At 43.6% G+C, this 21,541-nt stretch overlaps 2 protein-coding genes across 6 annotated transcripts in view; one reads left to right on the top strand and one right to left on the bottom strand.

Annotated features, from left to right (window-relative positions):
* si:ch211-102c2.8 (golgin subfamily A member 6-like protein 24) overlaps positions 1-12,305 on the top strand; it is a 28,428-nt gene extending 16,123 nt beyond the window's left edge. The window contains exons 13-26 of the mRNA XM_063194249.1: positions 162-287; positions 670-858; positions 1,011-1,073; positions 1,237-1,332; positions 2,175-2,276; positions 2,565-2,780; positions 3,696-3,827; positions 4,531-4,766; positions 5,951-6,077; positions 6,422-6,505; positions 6,927-7,132; positions 9,448-9,523; positions 9,657-9,950; positions 10,263-12,305. Of these exons, the coding sequence (XP_063050319.1) occupies positions 162-287; positions 670-858; positions 1,011-1,073; positions 1,237-1,332; positions 2,175-2,276; positions 2,565-2,780; positions 3,696-3,827; positions 4,531-4,766; positions 5,951-6,077; positions 6,422-6,505; positions 6,927-7,132; positions 9,448-9,523; positions 9,657-9,950; positions 10,263-10,289 (1,974 nt within the window). The 3' untranslated portion in view covers positions 10,290-12,305. The remainder of the gene's footprint in view (positions 1-161; positions 288-669; positions 859-1,010; positions 1,074-1,236; positions 1,333-2,174; positions 2,277-2,564; positions 2,781-3,695; positions 3,828-4,530; positions 4,767-5,950; positions 6,078-6,421; positions 6,506-6,926; positions 7,133-9,447; positions 9,524-9,656; positions 9,951-10,262) is intronic.
* A 92-nt stretch (positions 12,306-12,397) lies between these two features.
* Positions 12,398-21,500, bottom strand: ccdc117 (coiled-coil domain containing 117). Of its 5 annotated transcripts, none has more exons than XM_063195789.1 (6): positions 21,348-21,500; positions 19,995-20,154; positions 19,528-19,578; positions 18,321-18,665; positions 14,933-15,079; positions 12,398-14,188 (listed from the first exon to the last, which is right to left on the bottom strand). In XM_063195789.1, the coding sequence occupies exons 2-6, from the start codon at positions 20,141-20,143 to the stop codon at positions 13,864-13,866; spliced, it is 1,017 nt and encodes a 338-aa protein (XP_063051859.1). In that variant the 5' UTR covers positions 20,144-20,154; positions 21,348-21,500; the 3' UTR covers positions 12,398-13,863. The 5 variants fall into 5 exon arrangements, with proteins under 5 accessions (XP_063051859.1, XP_063051856.1, XP_063051855.1 ...); XM_063195786.1 differs by lacking the exon at positions 21,348-21,500 and adding an exon at positions 20,743-21,119 and having other exon boundaries at positions 19,995-20,180; XM_063195785.1 differs by lacking the exon at positions 21,348-21,500 and adding an exon at positions 20,743-21,119.
* Between the last annotated feature and the right edge of the window lie 41 nt (positions 21,501-21,541).

Raw genomic sequence — 21,541 nt, 5'->3', positions numbered from 1 at the left:
TTAGAAGGCAACTGATTCTTTTTTTTTTTAAACTTTTACTGTGACTTTGGATATCACTGCCTGTGAATAAGGTTATGAATCACCTTGCGAGTGATCTTGTACACAATGTCTTTTACCTTTGTGATTGAGCCATAACCTTTTGACCATTGACCTCTTTGTAGAGGCTGGATGATGCTCAGCAGGAGCTGGAGCAGAGGGAGGAGGAGCTGAGGGTGGTGAGGAGGAGGTGCACTGAGCTGGAGGAGCAGCTCACACACACCACTACACGAAAGGGAGCGCAGGACGAGGTCAGCGTGTGTGTGTGTGTGTGTGTGTGTGTGTGTGTGTGTGTGTGTGTGTGTGTGTGTGTGTGTGTGTGTGTGTGTGTGTGTGTGTGTGTGTGTGTGTGTGTGTGTGTGTGTGTGCGCGCGCGCGTGCGTGCGTGCGTGCATGCATGCGTGTGTGTGTAGGGGAGGGAGGGTGTTAATCTGACTCAGTACTCCTACTGCTCATCCGATATACAGTAGCTTCCTTTCACATGCTATTGCACTGTCATGTTATGCTTTCACTGATATGGTTTTGTCAGAAAGAATACCCTTACCAATCAGTCAAGAGTGTGCAGAGCAGGACTTGGTCATTGGCCTATCGGTCAGCATAACAAAACTATGACGGACTCCCTTTCGTTTACAGTGTTTGCACAGACAGCTGAAGGACCAGGAGGTTAGAGTAGAGGCGCTTGAGCGGATCGTGGCCCAGAAAGAGGTGCTTCTGCTGGGCTTGCAGGAGGAGAGGAGTACCCTGCAGCTGGAGCTCAGCTCGCAGAAGGAGGAGATCCAAAGGCAGTGCACCTCCATGCAGCAAGAGGCACAGCGAGAGAAGGTCTCTTCCTCCATACCTCCTCCTCACATGTAACATATAGATCTGCTAATATTATGTAAATAATACTAAATGATACTTACTTTTAAATATTAAACTATATACATATTTTTTATTTTTAGACATCATATTAGATTTCATGTATTTCTGTGCAGGAAGAGGCTCTTGAGGAACAGAGAGTGTGGTTATCTCAGGATCATGAGAAAAGTCTTGAACAGGTGAGGCAGACCCTTCGGTTTGGATCTGTCCAGTGGATTACAATGTCCACAGACAGCAGAAACGGTTGAGAGAGTCTTCTTTCACTCATTAATGACTTATTTAAGCACCAACTGGTTGCTTGGTGTGGCTTTAATAAAATGTAACTGCTTGCAATTCTGGTAGGCCTGTATTCTGTCCCAAGATGAGAAGTGTGCAGCACTGAAAGAACAGGCCCAATCACACACACAGCATGTGGAGACCCTGGAGAGACGCATCCAGGTCAGTGTGCACATGACCTCCATTTACACTATGATATCACCTTAACATGTCTAGGGGTTAGTCTTGTAGTTGTCACAGTTGACAACTCAGCTGCTTGTCTGTCTGTATGTGTGTGTCTGTTTGTGTGTTTGTTGGAGCTCCTGTTGTTTAAGTGTATATATGTTTGTGACTAGTCTCTCGGCCCAACGGCACGAGACTGTATGAGGCTATCGGAGGGAGGTTTACCAACGTTCCACGCCAACTCTGTGCTAGTTAGCCTCCGTTGCACTCTCCGCCTTAAACCTCACTCCCATCCGGGTCACGGCACCACTGTGACGGAGCTCATCTTGCACCTGTTCACCCCCCTCGGGGATCGAACGTGCGATCTCGTCAACTACAACGGTCCGGCAATGGGAGACACAGTACGATACCGCTGGGCCAAGAGACTAGTCTCTCGGCCCAACGGCACGAGACTGTATGAGGCTATCGGAGGGAGGTTTACCAACGTTCCACGTCAACTCTGTGCTAGTTAGCCTCCGTTTTGCTGGTTCAGTTCAGTTGAGTTTCCATTTACTAGGGACCATGTACAAGTAGCCTCTTTGTGCAGTTGGGCTCGTCAGCGGGTCCATTCACTCTTTGCAGAAGAGACACAACTACATCATAACAAGATTGCTATGAAATTACTGAGAGCCTTTAGGAGCAGATTAAGACTTGGTCATTATGATTTTGGTGACAATAAGGTAATAGCACAGGTTCTGTGCAAAAAAAAAAACATAAATGTTGCCATTCCATGCGTGTTGGTGTTCATTGTCTCTGATAAGCTTGATTATTTGTTTGTATGTCTGTTCATGTGTGTGTGTCAGCTGAAGGAGGAGGAGGTGCGTAGGCTGGGTGTGGTGGTGGAGAAGCAGGAAGAGGCCACAAGGAGCAGAGAGGAGCAGCTGAGAGGAGAGACACAACACAAGGTTCTTAAACACTCATACATTCATACACATATACACATACATACACAAATAACATACATTACAACACATTTACCATTTCATATCACATTATATCTTGTAAATAGGTCTATGTATTCTCTATGTATCACTGAAACAACTTTGTTATATCATATATCATATCAGTTGGGAAAAAAAACAACTGGTTTTGGTGTTCCACAGGTGCATCAGTCCAAACGGTAAGTCGGTGAGTACTCGAAACGATTCTAGAAACATACCTCATTGTTGTTATGAGTCTCCTTCTGTGTGCAGGTGCAAGAGGCTGTGGCGCATGAGAGGAGGAGGTGTGAGGAGCAGAGGGAGGCAGCCCTGCAAGAGCAGCAGGAGAGGCTGAGGAGAGAGGCACAGCAGGAGGTGGAGAGGGAGAGGAAGGGGGCAGAGCAGGAGATGCAGAAGGAGCGAGAGGAGGTGGAGAGGGAGAGGAGGAGTACATTAGGCCTGCAGAGCAGAGTGCTGGAGCTGCAGACCGTGAGTACACCTCAATGTCAACCTCAAAAACTGTTACTTACTTCCGGGGGGGCGCTATGGCGCAGCGCGGTAAGCCCCCCACATTTGGGTTTACATGCCCACCCACGGGGACCCCGGTTCGAGTCCGGCCAGGGTCATCTCCCGATCCCACCCCGTCTCTCTGTCCCACTCGCTTCCTGTCACCATCTTAGACTGTCAACCTATCAAATAAAGGCATAAACCCCCCCCCAAAAAATATATATATATATATAAAAAAACTGTTACTTCCATTTCACTTGGTCAAACTTGAATGCGATCTCTTTTGTTGGATTTTAGTTTCATCATTGGGCCCGCACCCTCACACTTTTATAAACTCTGACTGAAACCTGGTCCCAGCCATTGACTTAATTGGTTAAACTTGATTTCATCTGCTGCCTCAAAATCGTATGTCAACTCAACTGAACTTTGTTTCAGTTTCAGAACAATATCCATGTTGAAACAGGGTTAACCCTCAAGTCAAAGATTTGTTCCAGGTTGCTCCGGGCCCAGAGATGTGTGGATTCCTGTAGCTCTGTGTGTATTAGTGACTTTTTTAGGAAAAGCACAAAAGCACAACAAATACCTCTTAATGTATGTCCTCTACAAGTCTTCTGTTGTCCAGTCTTGCACTTTAAATGTCTGTATGAGCACTGTCTATGTCCATACTGTCTTAAGTCCATGTATAAGTACTGTCTATGTCTATACTGTCTATGTCCTTACCTTAATTAGTCTATGTCTGTATGGGAAAGCAAGAAATGTAATTTCAAATTCTTTGTATGACCAGTGCATGTAAAGAAATTGACAATAAAAACCTACTTGACTTGACTTGACTTGAATTAACTAGTATGAATACTAATGTGTATGCTCTGCGCTGCGTTCATATCTGTTGTCATGCAGACTGTGCAGGCTCTGGAGGAGAGGCTGAGTGCTCAGCAGAGGGACCATGAGGCTGCTCAGGCAGCAACAGCACGCACCCTCAGAGAGGAGCACCAGGCACACATACAAGACACACGCAGACAAGCAGAGGAGGTCTGACTGACACACACACACACACACACACACACACACACACACACACACACACACACACACACATATATGAGTGCACACACACACACACACACACACACACACACACACACACACACACACACACACATACGAGTGCACGCACGCACGCACACACACACACACACACACACACATGAGTACACACACACACACACACACACACACACACACACACACACACACACACACACACACACACACACACATATGAGTGCACACACACACACACACACACACACACACACGAGTGCACGCACACTCACACACACACACACACACATACACACACATACACACACACACACACACACACACACACACACACACACACACACACACACGAATGCACACACACACACACACACACACTGACACACATATGAGTGCCAATTGCACTCTATAAACAGAGACCTGTCTCCATTCTGCAAAAATTAGAGCCAGTATTTTGTGTTTTGTTTTTATGCTTTTATGTTTTTAATGCCCACCCTCCCCCCATCCCTGTAACTGTGAAGCCCTGAATGAATTCTTTATTCTATGAGAAACGCTATATAAATAAATGTTACCTTTTAACTGAATTACTTGCTTGCTTAGTTGATTGTGTGCTAACTTGCTTGCTTACTTGCTTACTTAATTACTTACCTACTTCTCCTTGTGTGGACAGGGGGCTGAGAGGGAGAGCTTGGAGATCAGACAGCGTCTTCAGCAGTCAGAGGCCCAGCTGCATGCTTGCCAGACTGAGCTTGCAGAGCAGCAGCGAGCCCACCAGATGGCGCTGGAGAGAAGCGAACAGCAGCAGCAGCGATGGGCCCAGCAGCTGCAGATGGAGTGCCACAGCCTGCACGGCACACTGGGGAATGAAGTCCACAACACGGCGCTCATTGGAAACACGCTGCTCAGGTAAATGGACTACTACAGTGCTACATGGGAAATGTTTTAGATACTGATATACACACATACGGTACACATACATAAAGGCACACACACACAAATGCACATACACACACACACGCACACAGGGTGAATTTTCTATTTTGGACCATCTTGGTTACACCTTTACATAAATATATCATAATTTGGAGCTGTACTTTCTGCCAAATTGTTTGTAGGGGCTCCTGAAAAGCAGCCACGAGAGGCCGTGGGTTTGTGTTGGATTTGTCAGGGATAAGGGGAGTTTGAGTACAACGCGAAGTGAAGTGCTGTAAAACGTCCCTTAGCCATTATAAATCAAACACAAACCCACAGACTAAAGTGGCGTATTACACCTGTGTGAAGTTGGCACCCCATATGTTGAAAATATGGATAAAAACGTTTTGATTTGTTTGTGCATCATTTGTGCACGATTGTGCAGGCAAAATGAGCGTTTGTGCACAAACTGTCTTTAAGATATTTAACGTTGTGACCTTAATTGACCTTAAGTTACTCAGCACCCCATTAACATCCAAATGACTCGAAAATGCTTGGAATTGTTTGTGCTTCATTTGTACATCCATGTGTGGGTAAAATTGATGTTTTTGCACAAACCATTTGTATGTTATTTTGTTTGCTTTTTCAATTTTATTTATATTATTTAAATCTTAAAAGTTAAATATCTTAAAGACAGTTTGTGCCCAAACGCAACAAATCACAATACTTTTATTCATATTTGCAACATATAGGGTGCCAACTTCACACAGGTGCTTATTACTTATCTAACACTGTGTGTATGCACGTTCATTGCGCTGCCAGACACAAACTTTGCCACAAAAACTCAGCGAGGCGACATGCATACAGGAATGAAACATCTTTGCAATCACACAACCCACACCCCAACTTCACCAGATTCTTGCTATCAACTTAGACGCAAGTGTTTAACTCAGACGTACGTAGAATCTTTGTTTGGAATGGTGTTTGTCTACAGCCGATTTACCAACGCTTGGAACATCAGCCAATCACAATCAAGACTCAGATTGCACAGTGTTAGATTCTATTTTATTCTATTCTACTCTGTTCTATTCTATTCTATTCTGTTGTAATTCTACTGACTTGTAGTTCTATTGTTTTGCCATGTGTTGTTTACTGTGGCTACCACTCTTTACAAACAGCCATAATCTAGGCCAGGCGGTGGAAATGGTACAGACCCTGAGACAGCAGACCCAGAAATGCATCAGCAAGCTCCAACAAGAGTTGGTATTACAAAAACACAACGTGCAGAAATTGGAACAGGACAAGGTAGGAACGACACAAGACAACACTCGTGTCTTACATCCTGATACGGACAAGGAGCATGCTGATACATCGCTGACTGAAATACACTATTGATCGTGATCGTCTCATCTCTCTCTCTCTTTTTCTCTCTCTCTCTCTCTCTCTTTGTCTGCACATGACTGTGTGCATGCGTACATGTGCAAGCGTGCATGTGTTTGTGTGTGCGTTTGTGTGTGTGTGTGTGCATGCGTGTGTGTGTGTGCGTGTGTGTGCTTGTGCGTGTGTGCGTGTGCGTGTGTGTGTGTGTGTGTGTGTGTGTGTGTGTGTGTGTGCGCGCGCGTGTGTGTGCGTGTGTGTGTGTGTGTCAGGAACATGAGCTGCATGTCCAGCGGGAGCAGCTGCTGCTGGAGAAGGAGAGAGGCCTGCAGACCCTACGGGAGACACTCATACAGGTGGCGTGAGGATAAGGGCTGCCTTTTCAAATCACACACCAGGATTTTACATTACACTGTATTATACTACACACTTGCAGTTATTAAAGCCATACTGTGATATCTTTTGTATATAAGCTCATATTACACCTTCTCTTTCAGTTAAATAATAGAGCTTAAAAAAAGCTTATGTCCAAAAAAGGCACAATGTCACTGTAAGGTACATGGTGTTGGTCCCTGGAACAATGGGAGGGGGGTGTACTCAATAGCACTCGTGTTCTTAACGTGTATGTAAGTTCGTTAAAGTGTAATTTGCATGGGGCTCCAGAGCTGTGGGTGTGAAGGCACTACTGAACTGTGTGTGGGTGTGGGTGTGGGTGTCTGTGTGTCTATCTGTCCGTCTGCCTGTCTGTCTGTCTGTCTGTCTGTCTGTATTCCCCAGGAGCACATAGAAGAGCTGAGTTCTCTGAAGCGGTGTAGTGTGCGTGGGGCACCAGAGGGGGGCGGTGTGGAGGCGCTGCGCCGGCGTCTGTGGGAGAAGGACGAGGAGCTGAGGGAGGTGCAGAGGGGCATGGCCCAGTGGAAGGAGCGCACAGCCGAGCGCATCGCACGCAAGATGGAGGAGCAGATGAGTGCCGAGCTGGAGAGGTGAGTGCAGGGGGACGCCATGTTTGTAGTTTTATATTGATGAGCAATGAGCTGGAGAGGTGAGCGCAGGGGGACGCCATGTTTGTAGTTTTATATTGATGAGCAATGAGCTGGAGAGGTGAGTGCAGGAGGATGCCATGTTTGTAGTTCAAGAGAGGTGAGGGCAAAGATAAACCGTCTCTGGTGAGGGTACGAGGACAGTGGACACCTTGTTTGTGATTTCATATTGATGACCAATGAGGTGAGGGTATGGGGTAGCCATGTTTGTTGTACTGTATTATAGATCCAGTCGGCATGTCTGGTCCACCCACCCAAAATGAGAGGGCGGAGTATGCGGAAGGGAAAACAGCTAGTCTGGAATGAATGGCAGTGTACAGGAGCTGTTAGCAGAGTGGTATCAACACTCATTTATCATCATTACTATGCATCCAAAAATTACACGCAGGTGACATTCTTTTCATTTTATCAATGGAAAATGAATGCAGATGTTGTCATAGATCAAATGTGCTTTAGTTGGTGATTTCTTCAGTGTTTACATTTGCGCTGTGAGGAGGGGAAAGATGCTAAGCAGTCCATCAAATTATTAGAGGTTGCCGAGGGATCCTCAGCTGTGTGCACAGACAGATATGTATAGAGGTGAGATTATGGGGTAGCCATATATGCAATTTTCAAGGGATGACCAATGAGTTGGAAAGGTGAGCGGAGGCCGGGGGTCACCATGATTGTAGTGTTCCATTTATTTGCAATCAACTGGAGAGAGGAGAAGAATAGAGATGCCATGATTTTGGTAGTTTGATATTGATGACCAATGAGCTGGAGAGGGGAGCGGATGGGGTAGCCATGTTTGTAGTTTTCCATCTACGGTTACGGGATATACAGCATTCTATTGATGACCAGTGAGTGAGACAATGGGGGAACCATTTCGATGCAATGTATTTATTTACACCATTTATTAAGTCCAAAGTCGTGATCAATATGTTGTCGCAAAATGGCCAGTGTACAGGAGTTTTTCGAGTTTTGCATTGGTGAAAATGCAATATACTCTATATAGCCTTTATAATGCTTCGAGAATGTAATTTTCAATTTGCAGCCGAAGAATTATTGGCAATTCAAAATGGCAGACGACATGGACTCATGTATGAAAAGTGTACATATCCAAGGCATAGAAATTGATGGTGGAGGAAATATGCATGGAAAAAGATGACTGTGACTGTGAGAAATGTGACAACAAATTCTGGAATTAAAAACTATTTGAATTGGTAATGGAGCTGTTTTTCATTATGTTGTTGAATAAAGAGCAGGACAGCACTCCAAGTTTTGTGGTTTATTGCCCGTCAAACCACAAAACTTGGAGTGCTGTCCTGCTCTTTATTTAATTCATATATTCTCGAGGAATGAGCACCCAGTTGTTCACTTTGTTTGAGTTGAGCATGTTACACCCCTTAGTTTAATTGATCATTATGTTGTTGACAATATTATTGATACCAACAGATGCAAAGCAGACATACTCAGGAGAAGGTAACTGCTGTGGTAACTACTTAGTTATTTAGAAATTTAGATCTAGTATTTTGTTATTTACAGTACCATAGTAGTTTTACCGTAGTCGGCTCCTCAGTAGGTGTCTTAACAACTAAAATAGTGAGTGTGGTGTAGACGGGAAATCTCTTTTACCTACTTTATCTACTTAGCTGTCTGATAACTTTCAGTTTGCCTAGTCTTTAACTCTTCCAGCCCATTTCCAATGTATGGATTAACCCATTGATGCCTGATGTTGCATTTCGCAACATTGGCCCTGGCGCCTGGAGCTGCATTACGCAACATTCAGGCTCATGAGATTTTAGACAACTTTATTAAAAATCTCTGTCTATTTGAAATGAATGAACACATTCTAATGAAAGATGAGGGTCTTAGTGTTTAAATGCAACTTGGTGCATATTTTTATGTGCTTTAGAAACTGGGATTTTTAGGTTTTTATAGGCTCAGGACAGCTTTTCTTAAAAAGGGCTCAGGCATTCAGCACCCTTTTTTGCAGATGCCTTAGGCGTCAATGGGTTAAGTCTAGTCCTCAGGACTCAATCAGAATGTCAAGTAAAGATCTCCACTGTAAAATGGTTCAAAATCCATATGACGGAAACTGGCTGGTTGTATTCCTAACCCTTTCAAGGATCTTTGGGTCCTATTTAATGAGCTTGTATTTTCTGTCATATACTGTAGCATTTCATTTTTGTTTAAAATTGTAAAAAATGTAAAATATATTAGCATTATCCTTTACTGTGCCTCAATCTTTACTCCATGTTTGTTATGCATGGATGAAGGAGGAATCCTAGAGTGCGTTCAGACCCGCAGAAGAAGATTCAACGCCTCGAAGAGGAGATGAGACAGCTCACTATGGTAATACCGGTATACATATTAAAGTGTGTGTGTGTGTGTGTGTGTGTGTGAGCGTGCTTGTGTGCGTGCTGTTCCGTTTTTACATGACCCACTCACTCCCATTTTTTTCCTCTCTTCCTTCCTATTCTATTAGTGTGGTGACCTGAATCCCCCAGGCCCAGCCCCATCCTCCTCTTCTTCCAAGTCTCCTCACCTCCCTGCCTCAGCCAAGTGCCATTCCCAGGACCTGGCCTCTCATCCTCCCTCCTCGCCTGCTCTCCGTTCGCAGGACCTGGCCTCCTACAAACTCCTACGCCACCTCCAGACTCGTATTCGCCAGCTCCACTCTGAGAGCCGAGCTCAGCAACACAGCGCTCCCCCTCCTCCAACACAGCCTCCTCTACCGAGCAGCAGGCCTGCAGCACTGCTTGGCTCCTACCTGGAAACAGTAGGTCACAGGAAGCTACAAATTTCAGCTTGTTTAGCTGGTGTTCCCACATAATGAATGGATGATAGACAGACCGCAATAATACAGCAATGTCTTTGTAATCGCTTTGCTAGGGTGACCTATTTTTAGAGATTGCTAAAACGGGTCTTTCCGACAGAATTTGTGGTTTATGTCATGAACAGCAGAGGGCACACTTTCGAAAATACAAGCCCTGTCAGGATCGGAACTGCAAATGTGTTGAAAATGAGCTGAAGGATCTATGAATGGTCTGGCGCTTTCACTAACACAAGGTCATTTGTTCTGTGTCCTCAGATTGCAGCAGACACTGGCAGGCCTTGACGCAACAGCAGACAAAGGAAGTGAGAGATGGAGACTCAGAATCATTCAAGGGATTCACTCCTTCGTGTGCCCTTGGCTTGATATGCTGATTGCTATTCTTTTTTTATCTCCACCAATTATTACCTCCAAGGAGGTTAGGTTTTCGGTCGCTTTGGTTTGTCTGTTAGTTTGTTTGTTAGTTTGTTTGTCTCTCTGTCAGCAGGATAATTCAAAAAGTTATGAACGGATTTTGATTTGAAATTTTCCACCAAAACAAGGCAGAAATACTTGAAAAGTCCTATAACGTGTTTTTCCACATACAACCCGGCTGTGCCGTGCCATGCTGTGCGTGCCATGTCGAGCTGAGTGGTGCTGTTAAACCAGCCCGGTTTGTGTTTCCATTACAAGCCGTGTTACCCCGAGTATGGTTGAAGTTACGTAGTATGTCACGGAGCATTACTTTATGTACGGCTAGTTGACTTAACTTATGGCCGACAGATATCTCACCTATCGAAATAGGCTATAAATAGTTTCAGCGACATCATATTTGGGTACTATAATGTTGATTTCTGTCTTCAATTTTCTTATCAAAGTAATACAGTGTCAAACTGAAGAGCATTCCAAGAGAGTTGATCTGTTGGCCGCCATGATTATTTTTCGATTCACGGGTGAGGACAAGCTGGGTAGTAGACAGCGAAAGACCTGTTCAACTCACTTCAGCCGGCCGGCTGGTTCTCAAGCTGAGTTGAGCTGTGTCGAGCCCAATCAAAAAGCAACAAGTTGCGGCAGAGCCGTGCTGTGTCGAGCTGTACCAGGTAGAAAATGGGCAGTAGAAAGGAGACTATTTTATTGGCATAGGATTCCACAGCGTGTAGATGTTATGGCGTCAGTGACCTCATGACCTTGGCAGAGGTTTGCAATCTCTAAGCGCTTCTAGTTTAAAGATATGTTAAGGGTTTTTTCACCTTTATTAAGCAGACAGAACAGATGAGGACAAAGGATCGGCAAAGGACCTCGGGTCGGAATCGAACGCGGGATTCCGGAGAAATGGTAGAAATGGTATGGCGTCTTAGCTCATTGAGCCACCACACTCAAGCTGACTGCTATTACAAATGGATGCTATTTTTCAAACCATCAGTTTGAAAAAAATCACATACTGTTATCCGCTCATACTCTAACATACATTGAAGTAGACCAAAGATAAAAACTACTCAGTATTGCTGTAACAAGAAGTCATAGGTCGTACAAAATGCCCATGGAGAGTGGCAAAGCTTTTTTGGCAGTGACTTTTGTACATGAGGAACCACTGACACAACTTTTCTTTGGATCTTTTTAACTTTGCGCCTTTATTTGACAGGCCAGTGAAGATAACACCGGGAAATAGGGAAGAAAAAGCTGGGATAGGGTTGGGAAATTTAAACTTGGATCCACATGAGCTGAGTGATTTGGCATACATTGTACAGGTGCACACAGCAACCCCCTAAGACATTCTTTTAAAGAAAGAAATCTATTACTACTTAACGAATCATGGGGAAAATGACATAGGTGAAATGAACATGGTGAAATTCCCTGAAAATGACACAAGGGCAAAGGTTCTCCACAGTCTTTGTGGTGTAACTGCAGAGGAGGGTAATGTCCCACCGGTTTCTTAGAAGTACATACTGTATGTGTCAGCAGTACTGTCAGCATTCACCACTTTAGTTTTATGGTGAGACTGAAGCCATTCACCAGTCAGCTGACCTACATGGCGAGGTCGCTGTGACCTTATGAGTGCACTGTGCACTCACACGTCTTAGGTCACACAGCCTTTCACAACCATCATTTACGCAAAGGTAGTACATTCCATTCTTCTTCCGTTATTCCCTCTGATTTAAGTGAAGTGAAGATTGCCAGTCATGCAGGCCATCTTCGACAGTAGTTTAGTAGTAAGCAGGTAGACTTCTTCAGACAGTTCAGTTCTACAGTTCAGTGCAAGAGATGGATATTGTAAACAGGATCAGTTGGTGTAGTCGTTCTAATGTAGTTTTAGCTCCTAACCACAACATAGTTAGCAGCACATACTGACAAATTGATGGTTATTTTTCTTATGTATGCATGTTTTTATATACAGTATATAAAGGTCACTACCATTGCACTGTATGAGTCTGTATTTTATTCCAAGAAAACATACAAATGTTAAAAGACTTTCTGCACTAAATATTTGAAGCAATGATCTCAAACATATAAAATGCAATCCCAATAAAATTGAGACACAATGCCGTTTTTGAAGGCTTGCTGTAGAAAACAAAGCACAACAACAGCAAAAAACAAGACATGCAAATAAGGCAGAAGGAACAGCCGTGCTTATGTCATTTTAGTACATTCAGCTGAGGGTAATAAAACCGGTATATTATTGAATTGAAGAGTATTTGGAGAAGGGCAAAGTAATATTGTGTCTATGTTAAATCAATTACAAAGGCAATAGATGGGTGTTTGAATAGAGTAATGGGTTGCACTACATAGTTACCTGACCTGACAAACCAGCACTAAATGCCTTAACTCTTAACTGTTTACCTATTCATAGTGCACATAGCATACTATGTACAAATAAGAAACAAAACGATGCATCTTGTGCTCTATGTAAAGGACACTAAAATGAACAAGCACATTTCTGTCATGGCCCTTGAGTAAATCTAGTCCAGAGATGGCCATAAATCTGGTAGAACAGGAGACTATTAGCATCTGTGTGGATTGGAATATAAAGTGCTGGGCTCTTGTATAACCAGGTTTACGACTGCATCAGGTTTGTAGTATATGCTCATAGGTACCAGCAGGTCGCGTCGCAGCTTTGAGAGGGAAGTTAACTAACTCAACAGAAAATGCAAAGAGACACTGTATACTGTAAATAACTAATTGTACATTGGCTGAAGAAGAATGTTTTAACTGGTGACAAAAAACATACTTCACTTTCATTAGTACTACTGTGAACTGTACTTACACTGAGGAACAAAACATAACAAAAGAACAATTCAAAGCAGTACATGGCAATTTACTCTCCGCAGACACTGATAGTCCTTCGCAGTGGTCCCCAGGCTGAACAACTTGGTTTCTCCTCCAAACACAATTTGACACTGACATGACATCGGCACAATCATCATCATCGTCATCATCATCCAACCATAGTGCAATTCAAAACCAAAAAACAAGTAAACAAATGGTGTTTCTTTCTTGTTTTGTTTTTTGGCAATTCATTGTACATGTCATTTGTGCACACAAACAGCCAACACTCCTGCAGGCAGACACACAGACAATCTATCTGTCATCTCGTCTGTTTTTTTTAAGTCCAGCATATCATATGTGGCCCACAAAAGGGTGGTGTAGTATCACCGTACACCACATGCCAAGACACATAAAATGGTGGGAAGGAAGGAGAAAGGGAGGCCAGTGGTCTCTGGTGGTGAGGTGACCCTACAGATTCATGTCTTCCTCCCCGGCTACCTATGTGTCTGGCGGGATGTACGTTGAGATAAGGGCCCCCGGTGGTGCCACGCACAATGTCAATACATACAAAATGGCAGGTGGTGGGGAGGGAGGCTGTCTGTCCCTGGTGGTGCTCCTACAGCTCCATGTCCTCCTCTCCAGCTGCCTGTGCCTCTGGCTGGGTGTACGCTGAGCTGAGGGGGCCCTGGGTGAGCTCTCGGAGGAGCACCTGTGGAGGGGGTGTGGGTGGGGTACAGGTGGTAGTCGCCCCAATACCAGAGCCACTACTCCCACTGCTGCTGTTGCTGTTGGATTGTCTGATGCTGCTGCTGCTAGTGGCAGCAAACTGCTGCTGATGATGATGCTGCTTACGTTGCTGCCGCTGGAGAGAGTCTTTAAGCCGCCGAGACAAAGCATCCTCTGGGGGGCGCCATACCACCAGCTGCATGCAAGACTGGCTCCTGTTAGCAGAGGGAATGCATTACTACTACATTATCTAATACATTACAATGCATTATTACATTGCATTACGTTAGGTTTACAACAATACATTACATTACACTATCAAGTGGTACTGCCTACTGTGTAGTGTTTTGGTGAGCTACACTCAAGGTGAAGAACAGTAGAGGGGGGTTGGGTGGAGATGCTACTCACACAGCCACTGGTACTAGTTAGTGTTAGATTAACCTGCTTGTGTATGAGGTTGCAAGACTACCGCCAACTAACACCAACACTATTGTGCATATGTATAGTGTACGTTGTACATGTGAGGAGTGACAAAAAGGCATTCTATTCTATTGTATTCTATTCTGCTTGCTGTAGAAAACCTGCTGTATTGAGCTAGGTTGTCACTGGTGCTACTAGCATGGACTGGTAGTAGATAGTTACAGGGAGTAAGTAAAGCCCACACACCACCCATTACACATGCATTTTTATTGCCCACACGTTTCAGTCGTTCAAACCTTCAGGTATGACTACTTGAACCATGACCTTGGTTTGTTACATCCAGGTGTGTTAGAAATGAGGTGGGCGTGGGTCATCCATAATGCTCCTTAACCCTGTGCACTTACTTGTCTGCTTGCACACTCAATAGTTCCTCCACAATTCTCTCAGTACTTGCTTGTAAGTCCTCTTTGTAAGTCACTAGATGTAATGTAATGTAATAATAATGTGTGCAAAAGAGTTCTACTGTATGTTTTACTCACACGGACTGGGCGACGTTGTGGGGCAGGATGTCCCCAATGCCCCTCTGCAGCCCCTCCCTCAGGCTGTCGGACAGCACCAGCACCGGCTGCCTGTGGCTGTGGCTCGCCTCGACCTCCAGGTCCTCCTCATCATCCTCCAGCGTTATCCTGCATAACCAGTGGAAATATATTTATTCACAGGTTATTGGTTTCGGTCCCTGGAGCAATGTTGGGTAAGGTTATCCTGCAAGACCAGTGGAGATGTCACTAGTAACTGGTGGCTAGCAGATAAAAGCTTTTGGTAACGCTTTAGAATAAAGTTCTTCTAATAAGCGTTTATAGTCACTAGTAAGCAGGTAGTAATACCCTTACAAGTGACCAATAACATGCTTATTAACTTTGTTAACATCTTATAAGCTGCTTATTATGTGTTTATAGTGGTTTATTTTTTTAGTCTTATTATTTAAATCAACAAAATGTTCAAGATGGCTGCCATGTGTACCGATTTTCATGCTTTTACTCAAATAAAGTTACTCATCAGATGTTAACAACGTTAATAAGCATGTTAACAAAGTTAATAAGAATATTATTGGGCACATGTAAGGGTATTACTACCTGCTTACTAGTGACTATAAACGCTTATTAGAAGAACCTTATTCTAAAGCGTTACCTGACATTCCATGAACATTTTCTTTCACCACTGCCACTTTACTTTTGCACCTTGTATACAGTGCTACACTTTTCACTTTACTACTATGATCACTGATTGTTAGGGCTGGGTTCAAAAGATCGAATCGCGATCCAATATCGATTCACGTTCGAAAAGTGATATCGATTCACTTTGTGGATCGATCTTTTGCCGATGATTATAGATCATCGGCAACCACATCCAGTAGCTTTCTTCCACATTCATGTAGACTGCATGCCCAAATACACACGGCCTGTTCAAGTAAATAGTGCCTGTGTTTTCCCACCTTTCTCTCTCATACCAAGTTTCCCACTTCTTTCTCTCATACCAAGGTATTTCATGTTTGTGTGGGTATCAATGGTTGAGATATGTAGGTTTTTTATAGCCGGTCTTAGAATTTTAGGCATAAATGGGTTAAAGCAGGGGTGTCAAACTCAAATTGACTGAGGGCCAAAATCAAAATCTGGAACGAAGTCGCGGGCCGAACTCAACATTTATTTTTTTTAAATGGACTAAAATTGTGAGTACATGCACTTCCTATTCATAGTTAAATTTCACACACACTCTTTCCCATCATATTTGTTACTTCAAATGTGTCTGCATATCCCGTGACACAGCAAATTTCATGTTCAAGTCATGTTACGCTATACATTAAGGTGTATGTGGGCCAACTGTAATAAATATTTTAAATGATCTCGCGGGCCAAATAAAATGGCTTCGCGGGCCAAATTTGGCCCCCGGGCCTGAGTTTGACATCCCTAGGTTTAAGTGACAACCCAGCAATACAGACGATCGATATTGAATCGAATCAAATCGGATCGTGGATCGAATTGGATCATGACCTTCTGGATCGGATTATTATCAATGTCTTATTTAAATGTTTTTTGTTAAACTGCACATTGGAGAATGGTCAAACGCAATTTCAAACTTCTGTGCTAACCCTGTTACATAGATTTTTGACAATTAAGTACGCTTGACTTGACTTGACTTGAAAAGTACACTGCCAGTCCACAAAAAAGTTGTGGAGATATCACTAGTAACTGGCAAGCAACCAAGTGCACTGTCCATCCGAAACAAAATAAAAACCAGGTGCCACGAAAAACATGTTCACATACTCCACTATGTTGTTGGAACAGGAACTCCTTTATCTTCACTTTTATTATGCCATGCTTTTGCTGTGGCATTGTTTTGATAAGTGTCTGCAAGATCACAAGATTTTCCATTCAGTGTTGCATTTATTTTTCAACAAGATTGTGTATTGATAATGGTAGAGTTTGACCACTATGCACGGACTTCTCTCTCCAACACACATCAAGGAGGTTTGGACTTCGTGGTGGTCAATCCATGTATGTACGACGTAAATTATGTCTCATGCTCCTTGAAACACACTGAACATTTGAGCCCAATGAATCCTGGCATTGTGATCTCGGAATACGTCTCATGCCATCAGGAAAGAAAAAATGATGTAATTAACCTGGTAAGTCACTATGTTCAGGTAGTCAGCTGACCTCGTTCTTTGAGCGCATACCTTTGCCTAACCTGGAGCTGAGCTGACACAAAAGTGATTGCAGATGCTTTCACCCTTCTTGAACAGACTAACATCTTTTCCACAACTTCAGAATGTGTCTTTTGGCAAGGTTGTTTAAGAAATAAGAAGCAACACTTCTGCAGTAGGGTGGTTTATGGAGCATTTGACATCATTATCGCTCATGAATTGACCCTCACATATTCTAGACATATAACCACAGCCATGTTGGCTACTGAGAATCTTTGGGGTGTGCTGGAGAAGACCTTGCACAGCATTCAGACTCCATCATCATCTTTACAAGATCTTGGTGAAAAATGAATGCAACACTGACTGGAAAAAAAATCTTATGACATTGCAGACACAAATGTGAACCAGATTACCGAATCTGTATAAAGCTTTGGGAGGGAGGTTTACTAACATTCAACCGCCGGCGTCTGCTTGTTGGCATCTGTTATGTGTGCTTAAAGTATGCTCAGTTTGATACAGTATGTATTCGAGCGCATTACTGATGGTTTAGGGAGAGTACACTCAGTCTGAGCAGTACTCAAAATATCTTTCAAGGTGGCTCCTCACACACACACACACACACACACACACACACACACACACACACACACACACACACACACACACACACACACACACACACAATTTAAACACAGTACATTTTTGTACCACCTGCGTTTGCCATTCACTATGCACTGCACAGCTGTCATGGTGTCTGGACTTGGTCCACTACAGTATACGGCTAATGGACATTAGTCTGCTAAAATAGACTGGATGGATGTACCACTAATCCTACCCCCTCCACATTAGCAGGACTATTATTAGATAATGTCATCTACAGTTGGACTGGACACTCATTCCATAACTATCTCAGCATTAGCATGGTTAAAAACAACAGGACACTTCTGAAAGGACACACATAATATATGGACGACAGTGATAACACACCCCATTTAACTAAGGCTTTCATGTCATCTAAAGCCCCCCCCCCCCCCCCCTGCTTTCATGGTATGTAAACACTATGGTACATCTAACAAATGTGTTTCCTTGGCTGCCTGAAAGTATTCCTAACCCAACCAACAATGAGGAACTTTATGTCCTCTCTCCTTCTTTCCCTGGCAATCCTAATGTATTGCCAACCCAACAAACAATGGATGAACTTTCTCCTCCATGGAGTGCTTTCTGACCTGTTCTCAATCTCCTGCAGTCTCCTCTGCGCTGCTTCCACCTCCATGCAGGACCCATCTGCGTCTGATTCTGGCGCAGCATCCAGTGGGAGTGGAGAAGGGGCCCTGGGGACAGGCAGGCCCACATGAGGGCTCCCCAGGTCGGACAGACGGAAAGCCGTGGTGGGGGTGGGCATGGGCATGGAGTTGGTGGAGGGGTCCACAGAGGTGTCAGCTGTTGCTGCTCCTGCTGTTGGAGAGCAGTGCTGGGACCAGAGATGGAGACTGCTGCTTTGTGCTGTGCTGAGGTCTTCCTCTACAGACTCATCTGCTCCTGACAGCCGTCTTCTCTTAGGGCTGCTAGCACTGAACAGAACAGATGATGTTTGTGTGCTTCCTTCCTTCATTCTTTCCTTTCTTCCTTCATTCATACATTCATTCAACATTCACTCATCAATTAATTTATTCATTCACTCACTCATGTTTTGATTTATGTACTTATCTATTCCATTGCTTTACTTGATATTGGTACATTGCTTAAATATGTAGCATAGCCCCTTAATGCATGCATACCTCCAGTGGCACACTGTAATAAACATTGAGAAGTTATCTACCATAGTGACAGTTAGGAAAGTTCATTTTTTACAGGAACTAGTTCAAAGTTCAGTTCACACATTTCAAAATGAATGAGTTCGTTCATAGTTCATTATTGTACATAGTAAATAGTTCGTTCATAGTTTCCAAAAATGAACTAGACTAGGGTTTTTTTGCAAGAGATTGCGAGCTATATTGTTCAATAGCATTGACAAAGTGTATATAAAAACAAAGACAGGCATTGATTTAAATCAGAACAGTGAAAATATATGTGTTAGATGTCATTTTATATTATTGGGGCTCTTTTGAAATGTATTTGGCTGGGGTTTCACCTGAACATTAAGGAAATGTGGCACCCTATTAAACGAAGGCACATGCAGTTCGTTCACAGGCACTAGTTCATAGTTCGTTCATCATGCAGTACACAAGTCAGCATTCAGTTCAAGTTCGCCCACATTATGAACTAGTTCATGAACTATAGTTCATTGAACTAGTTCAGGTACAACACCATAGTACTACAATGCTATGACATAACACAGGGCCTTTAGTAATGCACAACGACTTGGTCATTGTTATTCTGGTAACAGCACCTTCATAACGCCATGTCTTAACGGGTTAAAAAAACACAGCTTACTCATCATCCACTCTCCTCCGGTGTTTCCTCAAACGCCGCCTCTCCCAGCTCCTAAAATGGATGGTGAGACTTTACGTTACTGGCTGTGTGGCATGAATTAGTTACAGTGCAACAAAAATATGTAATGACATTAATTAGATCATGCACTTGCCCTGTACTTTAGTGTTATGGTCATAGTGAGCAAAGCATGGTTGCTGTTTCTGGGTAGGTTTTGAGTTACGCTGCACTAACCAGAAGTAATACTGCAACAATACCGTTATGTTGTACAAGCCAGCTACAACTGGACTACGCAAATAAAGTTTGGTCCTTATAGTCATATTAACTAAATCCCCACTTTGACACTTGCAAGCATCTCTCATGCTCAAGCCAAGCGGCCAAAGAAGACTGGCATAAAGAGCCAAGATGAAAAGTGACACAGAATATAATTCCTACAACCACAATTTCCACAACGTATTGAGTTTACTCACATATTTGGCCTGGAGTCTGTTACTGGGTAGTGACATGCGACACCAGAGGGGTCTTTTGAGGCCGTCATGTCGGGAATACTGATGTGGTGGTAGGGGGGGAAGGGGGAGGGGATGAAGCCGAGCTCCCTCGCTGGGCTGGGGTGATGCATCCTCACGTCACCTGCAGAGCAGAGGACTAATCAAGGTCTACAGAAACACAGAGAGAGAGAGACCGAGACAGAGAGAAAGAGAAAGATGTGGTGCCAAGTGCCAACTGTAATTATAATATCATTCAGCATACAGTTTCAAACATGTGACAACTAGACATGGGTTTAAGTTAGGGGTACCAGCCACTCCAACGAACAACTCTCTGAGCATGTAACACTAGTCTATTAGTCTACTATTCACCGAGAGATGTTCTGCATCATCGCAGCAAGGAAACGGTTAAAACATATGGCTAGCTCACGTCGGTCCATTGATTAATAACAGAAGTTGTTACTGTGTTACAAACTTGCAATTAAAGTGACACGACGTAGCCTACCTTTAAAGTCAACCGTCCCCGTTCCCCAAATTAATAGACCACCAGTCGCAAGTGTGCAAATAGTTGGCTGTCAAGTTATCTGGTCGATAGTCTGTTTTTACGAGGGAGTTTGACAGTCGGGCAAGAATCCACCATGCTAGCTTGCTAGCAGTCTGGCCTGCTATCGAGCTGGTAAAAGACGACAGATCTAGTTTATTTGTATGGAACACAACACAGAGGTAAACGTACCTGTTAGACGCTCCTATAAATCAAACTTATGAAATATAGATCGATGTCAGCTGGCAAAGAATGCTTTTCTTTACCGAAGGCTAAAGCTAGTTTGCTCGTCCCGCCCCCTCTGTTTGTTTATGTGTGATAGCTCTGATGATGCAGCTTAAACCAAGGTGGCCTGCCACAAAGTAACTCCACACTTCATGCAACATTAAAGAATCATGTTAGAGCTACATAGTTGCACATGGCCAAGGTCACCTGCGTTCCAAAGAGTCGCCGAGGCAGCGTGTGGAATTCAGTGCTTCATGAATGATGTCCTTCACACATTTCCAGACTGAACTCTGATTTCTACTACACAGTAGAACATTCTAGTATGTGTAGTTTATGCACACCGCCGCCTCGAGCCTAGCCTAGGCTACATCATGGTCCAACCACGCGCACCATCTGTCATACAGTGATGGGAGGATGTGACAGGAAGTATGCGAGAAAGGATGTAAGGTTCTGCAAAATCTGCATACAGTCTAGAACAGCATTTAAGCCTAAAAGCTGGTGGACTAGTTATAAATACACGGGTTAAAACGGTTTGAATTGAAATAAGATGACTGTGTTGTAATTAATCTTACCTTAGACTAGGCTAATGTTTTCGAATGAAAATTATCCTGCTGGATCAAAAAGTTGTCCCTCTCTGGGGGGTAATTTTACATAAACTTGGCCTTTACAATTAGCCTACTATCTAAATGTTGCAAGCAATAGCCCATCACTTCACATTTTGACTAGGCTAAAAGTCTGGTATATCATTAATTATGGAACCATTTTG

Source organism: Engraulis encrasicolus, chromosome 3 (genome assembly GCF_034702125.1).
Source record: "Engraulis encrasicolus isolate BLACKSEA-1 chromosome 3, IST_EnEncr_1.0, whole genome shotgun sequence".
In the NCBI taxonomy this organism is placed as follows: Eukaryota; Metazoa; Chordata; class Actinopteri; order Clupeiformes; family Engraulidae; genus Engraulis; species Engraulis encrasicolus.
This window is presented reverse-complemented; position numbering and strand designations above follow the sequence as displayed.